Here is a 21,522-nt window from a genome sequence, read left to right on the forward strand (position 1 = left end):
CGGAGCTGCAAGTGTCCTAGATTTTATGTTAGGCATTTTGATTGCTTAATAAGAGGCCAGAAAATATTAAGAAAATGGGGTTTAACATCTGAAAAGTTATACGTGCTTTCTTTTACTGTGCACTGTATATCAGTTGGCTGAATTGCGTGGAAAGTTACAGAGATAAGAGCAGGAGAACAAAAAGCCTGCGCTATTGGGCCTCATGGAAAATGGTCTGAAAAAGAGAAGATATCCAGTGAGCAGCAGTTCTCTGGATGAAAATGCCAGGCTGCTTTGTTACACTGGTAACAGGAAAAATGTGTAACACACTGAATCTTGCTGCAGCAGTAGAAGATCATATATCAGCTGAAACCAGAAAACAGGCTACAGTTTGCACAGGTTTAAAAAATTGGACAAACTTTGCCACAATAATTAGGACAGTTATGAAAACAAAAGGGGGTCCAACCTAGTACTTACAAGGTCTAACTACTGAAGTGGGTAGGTTTTTATATATATACACACATTCAAGTCTAGACTGCAGGTTGTTTCTAAAAAATATATTTTTTATTAAACAGCATACACAATAACAACATTACAAATAAACTGGTGCATTATGGTTGATTGAAGTGAAGACTCTTGATTGGTTTGCAGATAAATACAGCACTCGTAGAAAGCAGCGCACTGTTCTCTTGGCCCCTGTATGAACACGTGATTGGTCATCTTGACAACTTTCACAGCTCTCTTAACTGCCAACGACGTACCAGCTTCCTTGTGGGAATGCTAACAGTGGAAAACAATCTGTGCACTGGATCCAACTAATACTGCCTTCACCTCAGCGTAGAGTCCTCCTAAATCTGTACTCACTGATTCATCACGTCATGGCCAGTTACTGTTAAAAGTTGCTAGAAGGAAATCAGCCAATGTCTGAATCCAAATCCGGCACTCCAAACATATTGACTAGTTTCAAAGTAGCAAAATGGATTTCAGAAACTGTGAAGCAAGATTTTGTGCCATTACTGACGAGCATAGTGTTGCATATCTTCTGCTTATTTTCTTAATTGTCCTTCAATTTTAGAAAACCGAGGAAAAAAATACAACTATTTGTATACACCCTTTTATTTGAAAAGTACAAAATGTCTAAATATCCTCTTTACCTTGGTATGTGACAAAAGAAATATTCAAATCTTCACAATTTTGCTTAAAAATGTCAAATTATGACAAAAATAATTAATACCTGTTTGGATTGATTTGTTGTCCCACGGCTACACGTTTTTAAAAAGTAGTGTACAGACTGAAAAAAAACATTTTTTTATTCCACTTTTTCAACCAATGGTCTACAAATGGAGCAGGTATACAACACGTTTTAAGTAGTAGTGCTTTGAAGCTATACTCAGTCATGCATTCATACACCAGTGCAGGTGGAGCTGCCAAGTAAGGTGCTGCCTTGCCATTAAGAAGAAACTGGGGTTCATTGTTCTGCTCACTAAACACACTTTGGCATGTGGTGGGGTTGTGGCACCACCAAACCTGCAATTAGGGGCAACCTACTCTTCTCCTGAACCCACCATCCCCACAGTATAATTAAAGTCTGTCTACAAATGAAAAGCAGAGATTTCAGTACTGCTGGCAGGATATCGCTTGATATACAGAAGCACACAGCCCCTTGTGCTTTAGCTCAATTAACATTTTCTGAACTTAGTCCAATACAGAAAGTAGCTATCAGACCTTTAAATACTCCAGTGGTCTGTTAAGAGTAATGAGTGTCATTTAAAAACAAAGATGCTCTTTTTGCTACACAGAAAAGAACTCAGAAGATGGAAGAGCCCATAATTTTTGTCTTTAGAAAGAAAAGAGAAAGGATTTGCATTACGAAATATGCAGCAGTGTAAAGGAAGCCATGTGTTTGATTGCCAGAGTAAATAGATAAGATATAAGGGAGAATATTGCATTTTGAGGGTAAGTCATTTCTTGATCACTTCCTCTTTCAGCTTGTCGGCAAGGTGCTTTCTCTTCTCCAGCCTCTTTCTTTCCTCAGCAGATATCTCCTGTGAGAAGAGACCAGACCAGGAAGCAGTCAATACTCACCAGCAAAATAGGGAAAGTGGAAAAAGCAGCGAGAAAGGCGACTAAAATACAACCAAGCACATGTGTCTACATACAGTACACAAGCAAGAAAACTAAACACAGGCAGCTAGTACTGGAAACATTGGCATAGTAATCCTGTAACTTTGAGGTAAACAAGGTGCTGTCAGAGAATCGCATCTAATAAAGAATAAGAACTGAGTCAAGATCGATGATTTCAGTCAACACAAATCAAGATCTGATTCTCTTCAGTTTGTGGCAATAAAATTATTAATTTAGGGGGGGAAAAGATGCAGACCTTGAGTTGGTGATAATGAAGGGAATGATTACTACAAAGCAAAAGCAGATGAACACAAAACAGTTGTTCACATCAGAGGCAGCTGATGGATCACCTTCTGACTGGAGGAGTGCTGTGCTGGAGGAGCACAGTGAGGAGTAGGTGGAGGAGGGGAACAGAACCCATTTCTCTGGGACTGACCCACTGCCTCCTGACAGGCCAGTCCAGAGCAGACACAAGTGGAAGTGGGTGGAAATGAAGAACAAGAAAAAGAAGCAAATAAAACAAGTTGGAAGGGGAAAAAAAACAAGAAGACAAAAAAATTAAATGTAGGTTTAAGAAAATCAGGTGAAATATGGATAACTGGTCCTGGGTGAGGCATAATTCATAACCAGCGTCAAACTTAAATTTCTAATCTCTAAAGATAACTTTGAAGAACTTTAATAAGCCACTATGAGTATTAATGCATGAATGTGTGTCTAATCAACAACAATGTATTCACTTCAACACAACTACTGCAAATCCCTGTTTCAACAGATAGAATTTGTGCCAAACTGCCTGCAGCAGTTGGAGGAGCAACTTTATGAAGTGAGGTATAGAGAAGGAGGCGAGGACTTGCATTTACCGGGGTAGTGCTGCGTGCTGGTGTGGGACTGCTGGGTGCCTCCTCCGGCAAGGACGATTGCTTGGTTTTCTGCTGCTCTTTTCGGAGCGCGTGCAGCTTGTCCCTCTGCTGACGCAGATATGCCGCCCTCTGCTGGAGGTGCTCCTGCTGTGATACTGATAACTCCTGCAGAGAAACGCAGGTGAATCTCAATTATTATATTTCAACTTCAGCAATTACAGCTGCTCTCCTATCTCCCAAACTGTTTCCACAGTACATCTGCACATTTGATTTGGCACAGATTTTTACACCTCCTGACACAATCCTCACATTTATCCAGGCTTGGGACTGTTACTAGTCATTCTAGCATGCGGAGCTTTAGTCTCCTCCCAGTTTCAAACTGGCAATCTCTCACACATGAGGTATAAGGGCATGTAAACTTGTTATTGTCAAGTCTCTACATTTCTTTCAATCACTTAGTTACACGCACTGCATGCTTGTTGTGTCCTTTTTAAAACCCCCACATTAGTAATACTACTGATGCTGCTCGTTTACATGACTTCCAGCATTAAAAATGTATCTCATCTGACTATGTGGGTTGGCTGTAGCTCAGGAGATGACGCAGGTCACCTACTAATCTGAAGGTTGGTGGTCACATTCACAACAAGACCTTACAAAGCACTGGTGAAATCACCGACAACACCTGTCTGTCTTTTATATACAGTCTATGCATCGGTGTTCCTCCCTTAAATTAATGCAGGTCATAATCTGTATTGTATTGTGATTATCTGTATCTGTATCTATTGTACATATTTATGTTAGGTAGGGAAGTAAAACAAAATATGTATTTTATTTTGTTTTCTTTCAGTAATAGGTAATTCAGTTGTTTAAAACTAAATTATTGTTGTCTACATAAAAGGAAATTTTAAACCCTTCTGTTTAGAGTGCAATTGTGCTTTGGCACTGATCTTTCCTTCAGAGTGAGGATGAGGCAAATCGCTTTTTATGTTATGCGCAGATTTCCTGTAATCTAGGGGGTAAGTCAGCAGTCTCACAGACTCACAGTATATGGCTTAGAGAAGCCAGCCTCCCTGTGTGCTTCCTCCAGCCACGCCTCGCTTGTAGTCTGGCTGCTGTTGCTCTGCTCCCCGGCATGAGGACTGCTGCTGATGGAGGGCTCACCAGACTTCACAGGAGCTCTCACAGCTGGCAGAACTCGGGATCCCACAGCATCACTACCACGATCTGTGGGCACATACACAAATGACTTTGATGAGCTGCCACTCTCGTGTTGGTTGTGTGTTTAAAATAAAGCAAAAGATTAAAAAGCTTCACATGTTATCTGCAACATTAGTAATACTACTGATGCTGCTCGTTTACATGACTTCCAGTAATAAAAAGGTTTCTCATCTGACTATGTGGGTTGTCTGTAGCTCAGGAGATCAAGAATAATGTGGTATAGTGGGGTAATTTCATATAACAAGAAGAAAGAAAGAGTTCAGTTGGTCGCAAAGTGCTTGTCTTCTCCTCTAACTTACCTGGTGTGGGTTTAGAGGAGCCACTCCTTCTCTCAGCACCACCTCCTGTAGCAGCTGTCTTGCTCCCTTCTTTTCTAACTGGGTTACTGTTGACCTACAGGTGGGGATATGGGTGATGGAAAGAATGAATGAACATTTAAACTGTCTCCAAATAATGTGCAAAATCCACAAAACACAAACACTTCAAAGCTGCTGGTATTTATATCTGTTAAGAGCAGACGTCTACTACGCATTTTAGTTTTACCAGCATTTTCTCTCTGTTAGCTATTACAGACACAGCTGAACTGGCATTGCTGTATTTCTAGTTAGTAAACTGCAGTGTACTTATTAATACATCCCTGATTAAAATCTTACTGCATGGATGGTTCAACTTTATACTATGTTTTTCCAGTTACCAGTGTGGTGTGCTGATCATTAACCCATGCTTTCACCTTGGTGAAATTTAAATAGCACATTTAAAAAAAGTGATTTCAAGGTTAAAGGAGACTTCACAATAAGAATTGAGCTTCTCTGGCTTCAGGCACTACATGGAAAAGTAGTTAGTGAGATTATGTAAGATAAAGTCCAACAAAAGGTAACACCGGCATGCACAAGAAGCCTCACTAAGATGCACTATTTGGCTGGTTCACAGGTTTTATTTAGCTCATAGTGCTCATGATGCCTCACCTTGGCAGGGCTGATGTGTTGGCTGAGGGCAGAGGAGGTATTCTTGGCTTCATCACACTCTGCCATTAGCTTACTAGAGCAGCCACTGGAGGTGGAACCAACCTTTTTCTCTAATAGCAGCCTCCTGGACATTTCCTCATCATACTCCTCTTTTGACTTTCTACACAGGAATAAGCGGGAGAGAAAAAAAGAAAGAGTTCAACATAAGCCTAGGACCAACTAACTGTTTAAACTTCACTATTTCAGCCCTGTTGCAAAACCTTCGGTCAAGAGCCCTCTCGAAGGGGTTCACGGTATGTTCAGTAGTTCAGGTGTGATAAGAGCATTGACAATTTAGAGGTAAGCCTGTTCTATTGTCCAGTTAGCCCTTGGCTGACAGCACCAGTAGAAACTAGAAAAAGACAGCCGCGTCAGGGATTTCCATGTGGTAACCACGTTTTGCCCCAACCAGCTCCCAGGCATCACCTGGGAATCACAGTCAGATCCTTTAATTTGATTTATTTAATAGCCTAAACTGTCTCAGTGGAGACTGCTGCAAAGCATTTACAAGTAGGTGTATGGAAACACAGAGACACTGTGACTGGAACTGTGCCTAGTCATAAATCCTGTGAAGATTTTTATAGGTTGATATTGACAGAACATAGATACATTTGAACTGTTGAGGATAAAACAATTAAACATAAACTTGCAGAATTAATACTAGTTTAAGACCCGTCATCAAAATAAGCGTCAGCTTCAGTGATGCAGTTGCAATCAGAGATTACGTGAAACAATTCCTTTATGATGCCACTTATATAGAAGAAACTATTGATAACCTGGAAAGGAGTAGGGGCAGCATAGTGGACCGCTGATAAGGTTCCCTGGTATGACAAAAGGGATGAAACCACCGTTTTTCTCAGCTGCTTGTTTAGTGTCAATCCCTCCGACCTAAATTAGCTGGATCCTAAGGAGCTTAACTGTGGTCCCATTAGACTCTGTGTGTTCTACTTGGCCAGGCACTCAATAGCAAAATCCCATTAGAGAAGAGTGATAGGAGCTTCAGGAAGCCTTCAGGAAGTGCAATGGATGCATAAAGAAAATGTGGAAATTTCTTAATGGTATAGTGAGGAACAAAAACCTCATATCTACTATAAAATTAACTGAATTACCTGAAAAGTAAAATTAGTAAACACCTACTGACTAATGTAAATGTGAAATTTCAGCCTAAATACAAAGAAAAAGAATCTATTCAGTTAGGAATAATTGAGAAAAAAATGGGGATTGAAGCTGGTAATTCCCATCAGAGTTGTTAAGCAAATACATTCCTAATTAATGTTAACTTGGAATACAAATAAATAGAACAGCGCTTTTTTTAGTCTGTAGTAGAAATGATCAAAAACTGTTTCCATGAAATTCCCGTCAGAGACTGTTCAAAATCTGGCTCATAGGACTTCTAAAATATCCTTTCAACAGATGTGCCATAAAAACATGAAGAGCCACAGCATTTAAAAAACAGAGTGCTCTTAAGGTGGCACAGTGAACTGTGAGGATGTTTCTGTGTAAGGCTGAATGAGATGTCAGGTTCAACAGAACTAGTGATGGTCCACAGTCAGTAAAAAACTATGTGGGGAAAGATAGTTGAGCAGGTGCTGGCTCGTTTTGGCTTTCACTGATTGATTCACCTGTGAAACAAACTAACTGAACCAGACACTCACTAAGGGTTTTCTTACAGTCACATATTAAAATATCAACAATCCTAAATCTTCAAATCGGCCATTCGAATAGCTTTACACAACAACTAAAAGTTTATTTTTGGGACACCAGTAAATGTTATGTCAAACACTGAAGGAGTCAGATACCGCAAGAATGGCAGAGCGACTTACTTAAGAACCTCCTGCAGGATTTTCATCTCTTGCTGTTGCAACTCTGTCATGACGTCCACACCATCAGTCAGACACTCTGGGAGGGCCCCTACACACACAAAGACATTTAACCTACAGCTGAGCGTTTGGCTCCGCAAGTGTGTGTTTGGATTTGCTTTACATGTTAATCCAGCCTACCGTTCCTTTCTTTAATGACCCTGAGGGCTTGGAGCTGCAGCTCCATGTTCTTGTGAACCATCAATGAGCGAAAGATCTGGAAGTCATCTGTAGCCAGAACTGGCTGGAATACTGCCTGAAGAACAAAAAAACAGAACATCAGTGACGTAGTCAACCAGCTCCTGATCCGTTCACAGGTTGTAGTAATGTGTGAAATAGTTGTTGTTTTCATTGACTGGCTTTATTGAACAAACTACTGAGAATTATTATCTATTGAGAAGACAATGAGGCAAATTCAATGTCATATCCAAGACGAATTTCAACTCTGAACAATGCAGGAGGAGAAGCAATTCTTGTGAAAATGGAAAATTTTCCATAAAACAACCAATATCGCCCTGACCTTAAACATAATTTGGGTGAAGGCTCATTAGATGATCACTTTGTGCAAGTTTAGTTTATTAAATACTGCCATGGAAGAGTAGCATGTCCTGTTGATCATGGACAAACCTTACTGGGCCTTCAGTCCAATGAGCTAATAAAAACTATGTAAAAAGTTTATGTTCATGTTACATGATAATGAAGACTGAGTGTGTGCTTATAGAAGAGACACAAGTGTAAAATTCAAATTATATTCTGCATCAAAATCTATTCAATAAGACTTTTTTTCACAATTCCAATGTAGTCCAACTGATCACTGCCAGTGGTAATCCATGGATATGGTCTATATTTTTGGACATTTTTGCTTTAGTTCTGGCATCTCGTCAGTTTCACCAAAACAGTTTCAGTCTCTCATAAACACAAAAAAACAACTATATTGTGAAGTATTTGACTCAGTAACTAAACACAGAGGAAGACTGAAAACACAGTGACTCCTAATGAAGTGCAGCTTGAAGATGATTTCTTTCGATAAGTCTGCTTCGTGTAATAAACATTCAGACACAGTATAACACTTCAGGGTGCCAAGATTGTGGCACTTACACAGGACTTACATTAATCTAAACTAATGTGATAAAATGGAAACAACCGTTTAACCCTTCCTTAATTAATGGCTCAATTCAGAACTAAGAAATGTGTTTTCTGAGGAAAAAGCTCAGTTTGACTATGTTTACAGCAACAGATAAAAAAGCAGAAACAAAAGACAAACATCTCAAACTAATTAGGTTATTTGGCAACAGGGTAAGTAACAGAATGAGTATAAAAACAGTGCATTAGTGATACCAAATCTTTTAGAAGTAATGACTGCAGAGATTCTCCAGTCTGTATAAAAGGGCTTGAGCAAATGTTCAGAAATACATTTGTAAAGAGTTTTCATCATTTTGATATTTAAAACGGCTAAAGATTCAGAAAATCTGGAAAATGACCATGATTTCAGGATTTCAGGAGGGAATATCAGCATGGGATCAGGAATAATTCCAAAACAAACACTGTCAGATCACAACTTGCATTGATAAATGCAGCTTAAAATTATCGTGCAAAGACAAAATGTACCTACACAAATCCAGAAACACTTATCTGGATGCTAAGCTCATTTAAGGTCAAAGGAGCTTGCAAAGAAAAGCGTCTGGACTTCTTTAAGTTGCTTGAAGACGTTTCACCTCTCATCCGAGAAGCTTCTTCAGTTCTAAGGTCAAATGGTGGGGAGTCCCAGATCTGGGTGATCGTGGCTCAAGAGTTGGGAGTTCGCCTTGTAATCGGAAGGTTGCCGGTTCGAGCCCCGGCTTGAACAGTCTCGGTCGTTGTGTCCTTGGGCAAGACACTTCACCCGTTGCCTACTGGTGGTGGTCAGAGGGCCTGGTGGCGCCAGTGTCCGGCAGCCTCGCCTCTGTCAGTGCGCCCCAGGGTGGCTGTGGCTACAATGTAGCTTGCCATCACCAGTGTGTGAATGTGTGCATGAATGGGTGGATGACTGGATATGTAAAGCGCTTTGGGGTCCTTAGGGACTAGTAAAGCGCTGTATAAATACATTTACCATTTAAATCTGGGACTCCCCACCATTTGACCTTAGAACTGAAGAAGCTTCTCGGATGAGAGGTGAAACGTCTTCAAGCAACTTAAAGAAGTCCAGATGCTTTTCTTTGCAAGCTCCTTTGACTATGATGACCTGGATGACTGAGAACCTTCACAGACAAGCTCATTTAAGGTAAACTAGGGGACAATGAAAACAAAACAAAACACTGTCCTCTGACTGTCCTCCACTGAAGTCCGTTTTGGAATTTATAGATGTATAGATGTATGTATAGATGCTATGCTGTCAGCCAAAAGAGAAAGAATCATTTAACTCAGTGCACAGTTCAATTGCCAGTATCCACGATGGTGTAGGGGTGAATGAGTTTGCATCTGTAAAAGCACAATATATATACAGGCTTTGCTTATTTCAGTAAGACAATGTCAACCAAACTCAGCATCTGAAAAGTAGTAAGTACCTGACATGTCAAGACCTGTCAGCTATTGAAAACATCTGATGAACTATGCAGCGAAAAACACAGCAAAGACGGCCTTAGAAAGCTGGAATGTTGTATAACGCAAGACTGTGAATGTTTCAAATTAAATGGAAACCCTGAACCCCTCCAAACTCCTTTTTTAAAACGTGTTGCTGGCATCAAGCAGTGGGCTTGATGCCAGCAACACTGGGCTTATGTAAACAAATCCTATCCCTGATTCTCAATTCAGGTTAGCTGGCAGGCTGACAATGGTGTGCAAGCAGGAAGCTTAGAGTACCTCCAGAGCTTTAGACTTGGCAAAGGGAGAAGTACACGCATCCAAAAACTGCTGCTCGTTGATGCCAACCTCCTGCATGTAATTCTCCATCAGCTTCTCCACCTACGAAAGCAAAGCAGCTCACAGCAGTCCATTCTGACGAGTCAGCAATATGAAACTACTACTGACTGATGCTGATGAGGCAATGCACGACATTAGCCAGATTGTAGTAATCACAACTGAACTCACCAATTTCTTATACTGCTCGTGGATTTCTGTGTATGCCAACTTATTCTCATCTTCGTCGTCAAAAACTGAAATATTGAAAACACACAGTTGACAGAAATTAATTGTGTCCACGGAAATATTTTATAGACTTAGCTAGATGCACTGACTTTAGCACGCAGAAAAGTTAAATATGTAAAACCTGTTTATAGGTCCGCTTATATGCAGATGTTTGTTGTATTTGGTGTCGTAGGATTTGCTGTCGTTGTTTCCGCTCGTATCATATGTAAATGTACAGGAGGAGAAAGTCTAGTACTAAACTTGAGTGGATAAACTATCAGACAGCATCGCTGTTACACGTTAGCGTTAGCTTAGCCGCAGCGCTAACGGTGCACAGCTCCAGAGAGGCTTAAAGTCTCAGACTAAAATCACCGCATAACCTGTTTTTACCTGTGCATTTGTTTTCCAAAAAGTCCGTTACAGGAACGACCCATTCGGGACTTCCAAGGTAGCCAACGATGCTTTCTAAAACCCATTCACCGTCGTCCTCAGCCATGTTGGTTGTAGCTGGGGGGCGTAAGCAGCAGCAACAACAACAAAGGCAGCAGCGGCAGCCCTGACACGGTATTGTTCTTCAGGTCGGCGCGTGCAGCACAGCTCACACAGATGGGAAAACACATCTGGTTTATCGTCCCTCGTTAACTAGTCCGCACGAGTCTCGGAGGCTGCTTTTTCCATTCTGGACAAGGTGAGAAATGCGCAGTCATGAATTTGAGAATGGTGAGTGTTGACGCCTAATAGGTTGCTAAGGTAACCATTACGTCAGTCAGCTGCTCCCTCCGCCCGGACGAAGCTGAAGCGTTCGCTCATTGTATATAGATTACTGAGTCTTTTGTTTGTATTTTTGTTGCCATTTAGCGTGTGCTATCTGAAAAAGCAAATGTAAGGTGAGCCAAACGTTTTCAGATTCTACTCCCTTTATTTGTTGCTGGAATTAATTTGTCCTCCTGTTCTCTTGCACATTTTGCCAACTTATGTCATGTTTTCAGCCAATAGCAGTTTGGGAAATACATTAATCATGCAAAAAATACTCTTTTGTGTTAATCAAACTATGTTATCTTTGGGAATTTTCATAGATTTAACTAAAGAAATGGGAACAAATGATGAACCTTTGCAACAGGCTAGTGGTAACAAAACAACTTAAATTGGTTCTTTGCATGTTGTCTGTCTACAACAGAGGTTGAAGTGGCTTAAGAAACAACAACAACAATGACAAAAATGTTCCTTTCAAAATAATCAGGTACAAGGATTTGAAACGAGTGAGAAAAAAAGCCAGTGCAAAAAGAAGAACTATTACTCAAGACCACTTTAAAAATTAGACGAAAGTCTGGCTCCTTGGAAGCAAAATATAAAGAAATGAGAGTTGACTCAAGACTTTTGCACATTACTGTACGTACGTAGATTATGTTTTAAATTGGCCGTGGTACTAGTTTTAATCTCACATTAGCTTCATCCTGTGGCAAATCTAATTATTATGGTATTATGGTAAATGGTAAATATGATTGTAATTATTAAATATGATTATGATGATTATTGTTATTAGCCATCCTGTGGTAAGGCTTCTTTGACTGTCCATTCTGGTTACACAGGGCCTTGCCTGTGTAATCTGAATGTGCAGCGATGTACTAAGGATTAACTTCTGAGGTAAGCCACTTTACTTACGAAAGCCAGATCACTAAACAGACACACATACACACACAAACGCACAGAGAAACATAAGCTAAGATGCTTATTTTTTATTAATAGTAAAAATCGAGTGATCACATAATTTAGTAGTGTGCATTAACAAGGATATTCAATAAATATACATTCCTTCTGTATCTTTAAAGGTACAAGATTTCATTATTAGCATCATCTCAAGAAAGGCTCATAGCTATTGTGCACAGCTCATAAAGGCAAGGCATGCAAGCAGCAGTCATGCCGAAAAAACATACTAAAGGTAGGCAACATTTAAAAAGCTTTACAGGCAGTATTTGAAATGTATCTCTCGGTAATAGTGCTTTGTTTTGCTAAAATAAGCAGTTCTGCCCTTCTGTGTACAAGAAAAATATGATCTGTTACAGAGTTTCCACTGAAAAATGAACATTTCGCTGGAGCAATGGACAGGCAGACAACACACAATTCAGAAACATTCCAGTTTGTTTTTGTTTTTTTATTTTGCTCTGAATCTATAAGTTGCATGTAGCAGATTTTAAACCACTTAAATCTTGGCATCTGTGTACTGTGTACAAAGCTAAAAATAATCCCCACTGTAACTGGAAAAAGATTTGTTTTCCAAAACAGAATAGTTACAAAACACAAAAACCATAAAAAAAAACCTGGGCAGAATGCAGTACCAGCGTTACCGCCCTCCCCATATGACAATCATAGATAATAGCAGCGTATAGTAGTGAATCTGACTCCAGGTCAGCTGGCAGATAAGCATTACAGTGTGGTGACACAGTGCTTTACACATAGATATTATTATTGTCATATTCTCAAAGTCTACTCACTTGGTATGGAGAAGTTATGCTACAAATGAAAAATGACTGTGTTTGTCATTTAAGGATACTTTTATGAAGTAATTATTAAAGATAGATACGTGGCTGTGTCTTGCACAGAAAGGTATAGGTTCTTAGGGTACACATAAGTAGTAAAAAAAGTTTTTTGCTTTTCAGAATGAAATAATTTTTTAAATGGTATTATTCTTGTTTATAGTTTATACATTCTGGTGTGAAAGAATAGCTCTCAGGATAGAGTCAGTTAAGTGTTATCTGATAAAACACACACATGCTCATGGAACTGCCTGTTATGCATGTTACACGTGCATAAAATCAGCAGATGTGAACCAACATGTTGCTTGATCAAGGCTGAATTTTTCATTTAACATTTAATAGCAACTTTTAAGTGAACGCAAGTAATTTGCCTCGTGACATCCACTAGATGGCAGCAGCTACCCAAGTTTCAACTGACTCGATATTGGCCAACAAACATTTGAAATCCTAAGCTCCTGAAATGAAGAAAACTGGACTTCCTTTTGATCCATGTGCCAATTTAAAAAGATCCAGCTGCCTTCACGTAACATGCTTAGGACTACCACGGCGTGGATGACTGAGAACCTCGACAGACATTCGTTTTTCAAATGGTACACAGCCTGAAAAATAACCAAACCCCAGATATTGTTTTAGGGATGGAACTAATGTTTTGTTTTCATTACTGATTAAATTGATAATATCTTTATTAGCTGGGTCAAGAAACGTCACCTCATATATTAATGATAGAAAATGACTGTTTATATAATTAATACATTATCAGAATACTTGTCAATTAATTCTCTCCTGAAATCAGACATAACACTGATGACGCATGTGTCATGTTAAACACTCCATAGAAACACATATATACATTTTAGACAAAGACATCCCTACGATTTTCTCTCTGGTGGTGTTTTTGACTTTACTCAGTTAATGGCTTTGAAAGTTGAAAAAAAACCCCTTCTGTATTATTATAAATCCCACAAGAATCATTTCTAAAAGTTACACTTGTAGCAAAGAGTGTGTAAACATGCAATCATTCGAAATGCAAATAAATGTTGCTTCAAGCTTTCAGTCAAGTATAAACTAAAGATGCTAGATTTGTAGCTCTATCTCCACAAGATAAAGGGAATATATATTCTGTCACAGGCATGACATTACAGGCCAACATGTCCTTGAGGTTAAAATACAGCAACTGCCTCTGTCAAGCTCTGTTAAAAATTCATTGTATTGATTTGGTTGACAGCAGAGACCCTCTGGCCCCTTTCGTCTTAATGCTACTTCAGTATTTGTTCAATAAGTCCCAATGCTGGGTTTGAAAGGATACTAGAGATATCCATGCAATCCGCCTCTAATCCCAGGATTTGTTTATGGTTATCGATAATGATCTTTTAAGACCCTTCTGGATCGTTAGCTCCCCCTCCTTCCACCATAAAAGACCACAGCTTGCTTTATTGAAAGTAGTGGCTGATGGAGGATGCTAAGCCATCAAATGCATCATCTAATTCAGTCATGCAGTGGAACAATGCACCCATGTTCATACTTCTGGAAATGGAAATAAAACATGGTGGACATGGTTTGAGCAATCCCTTAAATGGCCCACTTCATCAGTTTTTTTTTCTAAAACAACTAATGCTTATAATTAGAGATCAATACATTACTTGGCTTAGACATATGAAGCTGTTTGTTTCCAGGAAGCCGATTAAACTTTTATTTCAGTCTCTGCTTAATTGTTGATTTTAAGAATTTTGCAATTTAAATCATGTTCTGGTGTGAGTGAATACTATGGGAAAAGCATAAACCTGTTTACTTTAGGCTAACATATTCAATACCATTGAAAGCACAGAGGCAGTTAGAGATCTGCAACAGCTTAAGGTGTGTGGTAACCTGTGTGTGGTGAATTCTGAATGCCAGATGTAGCGACTGTAGCTACATATGCTAACGTGCCTCCTGCCTCTTCACATGCAGCTGTTATCCCTCCTTTTAAAGGGTGATTAATTATGAATGTTAGCTTAAGTGACATACAATATTTAGGCAATCAGTGCAATTTATTTCCTTTCCCGGGAGATCTAAACAAGGACAAAAAATAATATATAAGTTGTAAGGTTGTAAAATATTATTAGCCTACTAATCAGAATTCTAAACCAAAATGATTTGGTTTCATTTGTTAAGATTCAAAAGTGCCAGCCTGCTTTGGAGCATTTACTTTCCTTCCTGAGTTCTTCCTTTTATCAAGTCCTGCAAACCAGATACCTAAATTTGAAAAGTTTCTTTCTATAAAATCACAATAATAAACTGCTACAAAGACCCAGTGTTGGAAGTCCATTGCCACTGGAGGAAAGAAGTTCTTCAAACATGATTTTTGTGGTCACACAAATCCATTGGCGATCTCTCTGCCACCACTGCTCTCAGCGGACTGACTGGGTAGTTCCATTGGATTGTCGGCGTTACCTTTTATTTCTACCTGTTTTTGGTCAAAGCGACTCATTTTCATTTGACTTCTCTCTTGGTAGTTGTCCATAACTGGCACTAACCCACTAGCAGTGCCTTGTCGAGTAAGTTTGCTCAGTCTGTCGTTACGGTGCCTTGTTTCGTCCGGTGTCTGTCCAACAACTTTGTGATGATTTCTTGGTAGTATAGATCCTTTATTATGCTGCCCTTTCCGAATAGGCAGTGGTCCATCGCGTAGCTGGCTGGCTTTGAGTAACACCATTGGTTTGATCTGGTGCTTGTTGCAAACCAGGAATTTATTAGCCTGCAGGGGGATGGTGTACTGTGAAAACCAGTCCCGCTCAAACGCAGCCTGTAACTGCTCCACGACGGTGAAGTTCCTGTCGTTGATATCTTCTACCTTACTGATCACAAGGCCTGCTCCTGCATTAAAGGTAAACTCATCCCCCTCCCAGTCAAGATTACCTGTCAGGAAATAGACCACAGTGAGAAACACAAATGACATCGCAGTTTTGGGTAACTTGTAGATGGAACTGAAGAACTGAGAAGCATATCTGAGTTTATAGACTGTAAATCAAAGTGGAAATTGTACCGATGAACTGTTTGCAACCAAACAGTGATGATTAATATAACTTGTGGGTTTTAGGTCTGTATATTCAACCTGCATTCTCTTCACGTTCCAGCAGGGAGAGTCTCCTTGAGTGGGGTGATATGTGACAAGAGCAGCATGAGGGTAAGGTAAAGGAAGGTTTACATAGCAGTAGTGAGAACTGATATCGTTTGAAGAGAGTGGCACAAATAAAAAGGCAGGAGGCAAAAGATTAGAAATGAGTACATCACCTAGACAACAAATTAGACACTTCCCTGAATATAGACGAACTGTACAAAAAGGGGCAAAGTCGCCTCTTTTTTTGTTAAGAAAACTAAGATCTCTCTGCATCTTTAGTACAATGCTGCAGATGTTCTATCAGTCTGTGGTGGCAAGTGTGCTATTCTGTGCTGCAGCCTGCTGGTGAGGCAGCATCAGGAACAAGGAGGCAAGAAGGCTATAGGAAAGCTGGCTCTGTTATTGGAGCCAGACTGGACATGCTGAAGGAGGTGGAAGAAGGATACACACTAAAGATGTTAGAAGCCATCCTGAACAACTCTGATCACCTACATTGCTTTATGGAAAAAAAAAAACATCCGTCAGGCTTTTCAGTTCTTATACAAATAGCAGATGAGCTATGTCAGACATGAATTTCCCTCTTGGATCAAAAAAGTTATTCTTATTTTTATACTTATCAGAGGGAAGTTAGGGAGGCAAGGTTGAGATGATTTGTATAGTGCAGAAGAGTGATAGTGAATAGAGAGAAGAGAAAGGATGCTGAAGATGGAGCTGCCAAGCAGGAGGAAAAGAGGAAGACCACACAGGAGGTTCATGGATGTGGTGAAGAAGGGCTGGAGCGATAGAAGAGGATGCTCCCTTTAGGGATGCTCCCCTAAAGGGAGCAGCTCAAAGAAAAGGGTGTTCATTTTGTAACGTGTGATCCCGTAGTAAGTAGAACAGGCAGCAAAGCAGGATAATCTTCGCTAAGTTTGGTTACCAGTATGGTGATGGTCATAATACTCAAGTCGAGAGTTCATAACAGGACTACACAAATCGATTTTGTTGATGATACAGTGGTTACATTAGGTTTTTATATTCAGTCGATGGGTGCCATGGACTTTCCTGTCTTGGATGTTCACTGTCTGGTTATTGTTTTCCATAAAAATGGATCAACATCCAGATTTTGGAGATGATTTAGCTGAATTTCAGAGACTGGACCACATGCCTCAAACACTGTTCATACATCTATAATAGCCTACTTGCATCATACGTACATTTGCTCTAGTTTTGTGCAACACCCTCCCTCCTGCCTCTAGCAAAGGTATCAGGTGAATTTGCCAGGGCCAGGAGCTGCAGCAGATCCTCAGCGAGGCTTTCCCGAAATCACAGCGTCTGGGCTAGCTTGTTGCTTCATTATCACTAAATTATTTTAATTTGTATTTAGGGTTGTTATCCTGGTTAGTGATGAAGCTTAAGCAAATGAAGCACACATATAATTAACCTCTGAACATCTGATTATAGTGTTTTTGACCTTAGAGTGCCAGTACAGTCATTTCCCCTTGTATTTTTTGTTCATCTGTGTTAGACAAATTTCCTCATCATATTGATCTTTATCTTTATTCTCACTGTCAGAAAAAACAAAACAAAAGAGGAAGTATTCCTTTAGGTCCACTAAAAATAGGTCTGCATAAAGTGAGCAGACATATAGGCCACAGTCATAAAGTCGAGTCGATGAGCTCACCTAAATAAATGGCTCTGTCTGTAACCATAAACCTGTTGTGGTTTATTCCTTCGAGACTGACATCCCTCTGGCCCCTGGGGTTGAAGAATTTCTGCACACACGTACACACACACATGCACAGTTAAGCAGTGAGCTTTGATAAAGAGTATCTGTAGAGATGAAAATAGTGCATATTGGCCCTGAACTTACAGCTTCTAGTGAGCAGTTGGCCTGCTCCATGCACAGACTCCTCAGGGACCAGATGAAGTTGAAAGTTAGCGGATGAGTCTTTTCCGAGCAACTTATCAGCAGACGGACTCGTACATTCCTCAGGATCAGAGCCTCTCTTATAAGGCTGTCGATACGCGACCAGTACCTTGGCACAGATACAAATACACGCAGAATTAGGCATGCAGCTGGTCCGGCACATACGCAGTTTAAACACTGCACTCAAGCCTCTGGTGATAAATGCCTGCCAAGTCACTGTGCGGCAGCATATTTGCTCTGACCTGCTGGTGTTTCTGCCGATGAGGGGCAGGTAATCAGTGATGGAGATATATATGAAATGGTTGGCTTCTTGGATGACCCTGGCAATAGCTTCCAGATCACTGCTGCGATGTTTGGGAATGAAAACATCCGGTGAGCTCTGTCAACAGAGAATTAGGGAATGTTGGTGTTGCATACTCCTCTTTAAAGATACACACAACAGTGATCACAAGAGCATTGTGTAAACAGATAATTATTACCACAGGAATCTTAGTAAACTACAGAGTTGCCACTGTGATCATTAAAGCTGTTATAATCATAATAACCGACTGAGCTTTCCTCGTTATTATCATTGTAAATGAGCATCAGGGTTTCTCGTTGTGTGAATAAGTGAGGATTAAAGTTTCAGTTTTAACTTCTTGCTGACAGGCACTGTACCCTATGAATGATTAACTCAGAGTGTGTGCTTGAGTGTGCTTTTTGTGTTTATTTTAATATTACTGAAATGGACAGCTTAGCCGAATCAACATTTTTTTTTCTGCTGGATCACCATCACTCTTGTCCAAGAAGATAAGGACACTGAAAGACACAGCATCCTGCAGAGGACTCTATGAAAAATTAACGTTCCCTCTTCTAAGCTGTCGCCACCACTGCAGGCAGCTTTTACACTAATGTGTACTGCACGCACTTAAATTTATGTCTAATTTCAGCAAATATGTATTGTAATTTACCAAAAATTTGGAGTTTTGGACTCCAAAAAGTGTGTGTTTGCTACATTAACCAATGAATTAATTCATTTATAATGCAAACTAATACTTTAAATGTTACTTACAGAAACATAGGCCAAGGCTTTTGTGCCATTGATTGTGAGACTCAGTGGTGTGTCTCTGTTGGACACAGCAAATAGGCGCTTGGACCAGAAGGTGGGAATAAAGTCTTTATACTGGAGACCCCAGTAGAGACTGAACACTTTGTGGAGGTCCAGAGCCAGACAGCTGCAGTTGTACACCAACACACCCAGCTCCTTCCTCTAAAAAACAAACAAAAAAATAAACAAACACATTTTGTAGAGCAAAACAACAATTGAAACCGGCAGCATTTACGTAATTAAAGATGTATATTTTCATTTTTGCCTTTAGTTATTTGAATCAGCCTTTGCCTATCATCTCCATCAACATTTACCTTCCAACTAATATTAACCTGTTTTTACTGTTTTAACACTTTTATGCATTCATCTACATACACACACACATTTCTCCGATATTTCCACGTCAGGCCATATTGTCCGCATGCCTAATTCAATTCCAAGCCTTAGTCTATCCTGACAAAAACAGCTGGGAATGTAAATATGCCGCAGTGAGCCTTTCTGTTCCTGATCTTCATTCTTTGCTCTCAGTACCATTTCAAAGTGGCACTTGTTGTTTTTTTGATTCTCACCGTGCATTTCTTGGAGTCACCTTTTCTTTCTGTCATTCTACACAACCCAGCAGTGTTCACATGAGTAAAGCATTTCTAATAAATTCTTCTCTTGCAGCTCATGTGTTACTAAACTCTTGCCATTCTCTTTTTAAAAAACGCGAATAGACTAAAAATCTAGTCCATAACCTATTTTCATAGATATCTACAGAAAGAAGGAAGGAAAAGAATAATGCCAGTCTGTTTGTTTTGTGGTCTAATTTAAATACAATGTAGCATCAATATAAGCCTGGCTGAGAATGCATAAAACATGCTGAACTGACAAATACTTTTGAATAGTTACCTTGTGCTCCTTGCAGTTCATCTTCCTAAATTAAGGCCCTCACTAACAAACGGTCTCACACTTTAATGAGCTGTCTACCTTTGAAAAAGAGATGAAAGATTCTGGATTCTCTATTTTTGGACGCCACCTCCTGCGCTCACAAAAACATATACACAGATATAAACTGACTGTGTGCTAACTATTGTTTAATATGAACACTGAATGAATATCAGAAAATCTTAGCATGTCACCTCACCACATTCAAATTTACGCTTTATCCCCCCTGAGGTACAACCAGCAGACACTCTGTTAGGTAAACTTTGCTAGTAACATTTGGACCTACAGAAACATCTACACAGATATAGTTGAACCCCCTTTTGGCTTCAACAGTTGCTTTAGTTCTATGTGGCACAGATTCAGCAAGACTGTGGAAGGATTCTTCATTCCTCTTATTCTTGTCTTGCTCTTATCTACATGCCTAAATGCACTGGGTAGCTGCCATGTGATTGGCTGATTAGATATTTGCAGTAACAAACAGTTAAGAAAGTGTACATAATGAAGTGCCTGGTGAGTGTATATACAGCACTTTCAAAATGTTTTAGGTGTTTTCACACTAAATGTTGGTATGATTCAGTATTTCTTTCTAATTCCTGCATTGAGGCAACTGGTGGCGTGAGTCGATGCAATATAAATAAAATTGAACAGAATGAATTTGTGTAAAGTTAGACGAATAAAACTATTTGTGTAATCATTAAAAAACATTCCAGCTTCCCTCTTGGTGCTTATAATATTTGCACAGCACTCTACAAATACATTAAATCTGAATATTCTTGTTTCATCAATAATGCTGTTTTTAAGCTATACTGGCTCATACCTTGCATAATGTAAAGTTTGATCCAGTAGATCATTACGAGAACTTTACATTAACGATACCAAATTTCGATAATTTGTGTTACTATCCTGCCTCAGAAATAACAGAAGTAAAATTTGGTTGATTTTTCTCCAAAGTCTCTGTAAGTTTTTCTGTGGGTATTGTAAAGTATGGTGGCAGTACGGTGGCCAGAGATCTCCAGTCCATGCTGGCACTGCCGATGTAGAAATGTTTCCTGTCGACCACCCAGAAGGAGGAGTGAAGGTTGCCTTTGGTCAGAGCTGTCATGTTAATATAGTGAACCTCAGCATCTAGAAATGGAGAGAAAAGGGAGTTACATGTGAGACATGGAGGAGGATAAAGACAAATCTGCCAAAAGCCATACCAATAAAGACAGGGGATAGGAAAGATGGTGAGAGACTGAAAGACTGAAAACGTGACCAGGGGAGCAAAGGGCTGAACAGTCAGATCTAATTACAACATAACATCTTATGTCATAACATATAAAGCAATGAAAGTAAGAGCTAGGTGTGATTACTGAGTTTAGTGAGCTCAGTTGAGTTAGCTATTCCAGATGAGATCTTCAGCTGAATTCCTCTTGCTTTCAGTCCCTGCAGGCTGGACAGCAGAGCCCTGCCCTAGAGGAAACAAACCAGCAAAGCAAGACTGTTACATGAAATCCATGCAGTATAATCAGATACAGAGTTCAGACTAAGTGCTTACATTTTTCACATTCAAGTACTATCATAAGTGATAAATGTGCTATTTTTGTCCCATTCATTTTTTTTCAAAGCACTCGTCTGCAGGCAGCTACTGTAATCTCTATTTTTCTTTTGGAGTCTTATTTATATGCCTCTTATGGTTTTCCAGTGATGACTACCTCTGATCACTGTAACTATCCAAAAACATGTAACCTTCTGGGCATATTTAGAAGCACAAATTTTACAAACCCACAAACGATGCATGTTACTGCTGTAACACAAAATAAAAAGCAACCTGTTTGACATA

The 21,522-nt window shown here is 39.6% G+C and overlaps 2 protein-coding genes across 4 annotated transcripts in view; both read right to left on the bottom strand.

Annotated features, from left to right (window-relative positions):
- Window positions 1-521: 521 nt before the first annotated feature.
- cfap36 (cilia and flagella associated protein 36) lies at window positions 522-10,888 on the bottom strand. 2 transcript variants are annotated; one of them, XM_006783604.3, is made up of 11 exons: window positions 10,537-10,888; window positions 10,111-10,175; window positions 9,883-9,984; window positions 7,186-7,300; window positions 7,009-7,096; window positions 5,147-5,306; window positions 4,481-4,574; window positions 4,006-4,187; window positions 2,964-3,128; window positions 2,454-2,549; window positions 522-2,024 (listed from the first exon to the last, which is right to left on the bottom strand). In XM_006783604.3, the coding sequence occupies exons 1-11, from the start codon at window positions 10,640-10,642 to the stop codon at window positions 1,941-1,943; spliced, it is 1,257 nt and encodes a 418-aa protein (XP_006783667.2). In that variant the 5' UTR covers window positions 10,643-10,888; the 3' UTR covers window positions 522-1,940. The 2 variants fall into 2 exon arrangements, with proteins under 2 accessions (XP_006783667.2, XP_006783668.2); XM_006783605.3 differs by lacking the exon at window positions 2,454-2,549.
- A 974-nt stretch (window positions 10,889-11,862) lies between these two features.
- The window catches only part of LOC102777326 (inactive phospholipase D5), a 72,221-nt gene continuing 62,561 nt past the window's right edge, over window positions 11,863-21,522 (bottom strand). For both annotated transcript variants that reach the window (XM_006783606.3, XM_006783607.3), the window contains exons 4-10: window positions 21,053-21,152; window positions 20,698-20,825; window positions 18,738-18,935; window positions 17,929-18,065; window positions 17,630-17,795; window positions 17,441-17,531; window positions 11,863-15,575 (exon numbers count right to left, since the gene is read on the bottom strand). In XM_006783606.3, the coding sequence (XP_006783669.2) occupies window positions 15,028-15,575; window positions 17,441-17,531; window positions 17,630-17,795; window positions 17,929-18,065; window positions 18,738-18,935; window positions 20,698-20,825; window positions 21,053-21,152 (1,368 nt within the window). In that variant the 3' untranslated portion in view covers window positions 11,863-15,027. The remainder of the gene's footprint in view (window positions 15,576-17,440; window positions 17,532-17,629; window positions 17,796-17,928; window positions 18,066-18,737; window positions 18,936-20,697; window positions 20,826-21,052; window positions 21,153-21,522) is intronic.

The sequence above is a fragment of the Neolamprologus brichardi genome, chromosome 13 (genome assembly GCF_056152115.1).
Source record: "Neolamprologus brichardi isolate AB-2024 chromosome 13, ASM5615211v1, whole genome shotgun sequence".
NCBI classification, from domain to species: domain Eukaryota; kingdom Metazoa; phylum Chordata; class Actinopteri; order Cichliformes; family Cichlidae; genus Neolamprologus; species Neolamprologus brichardi.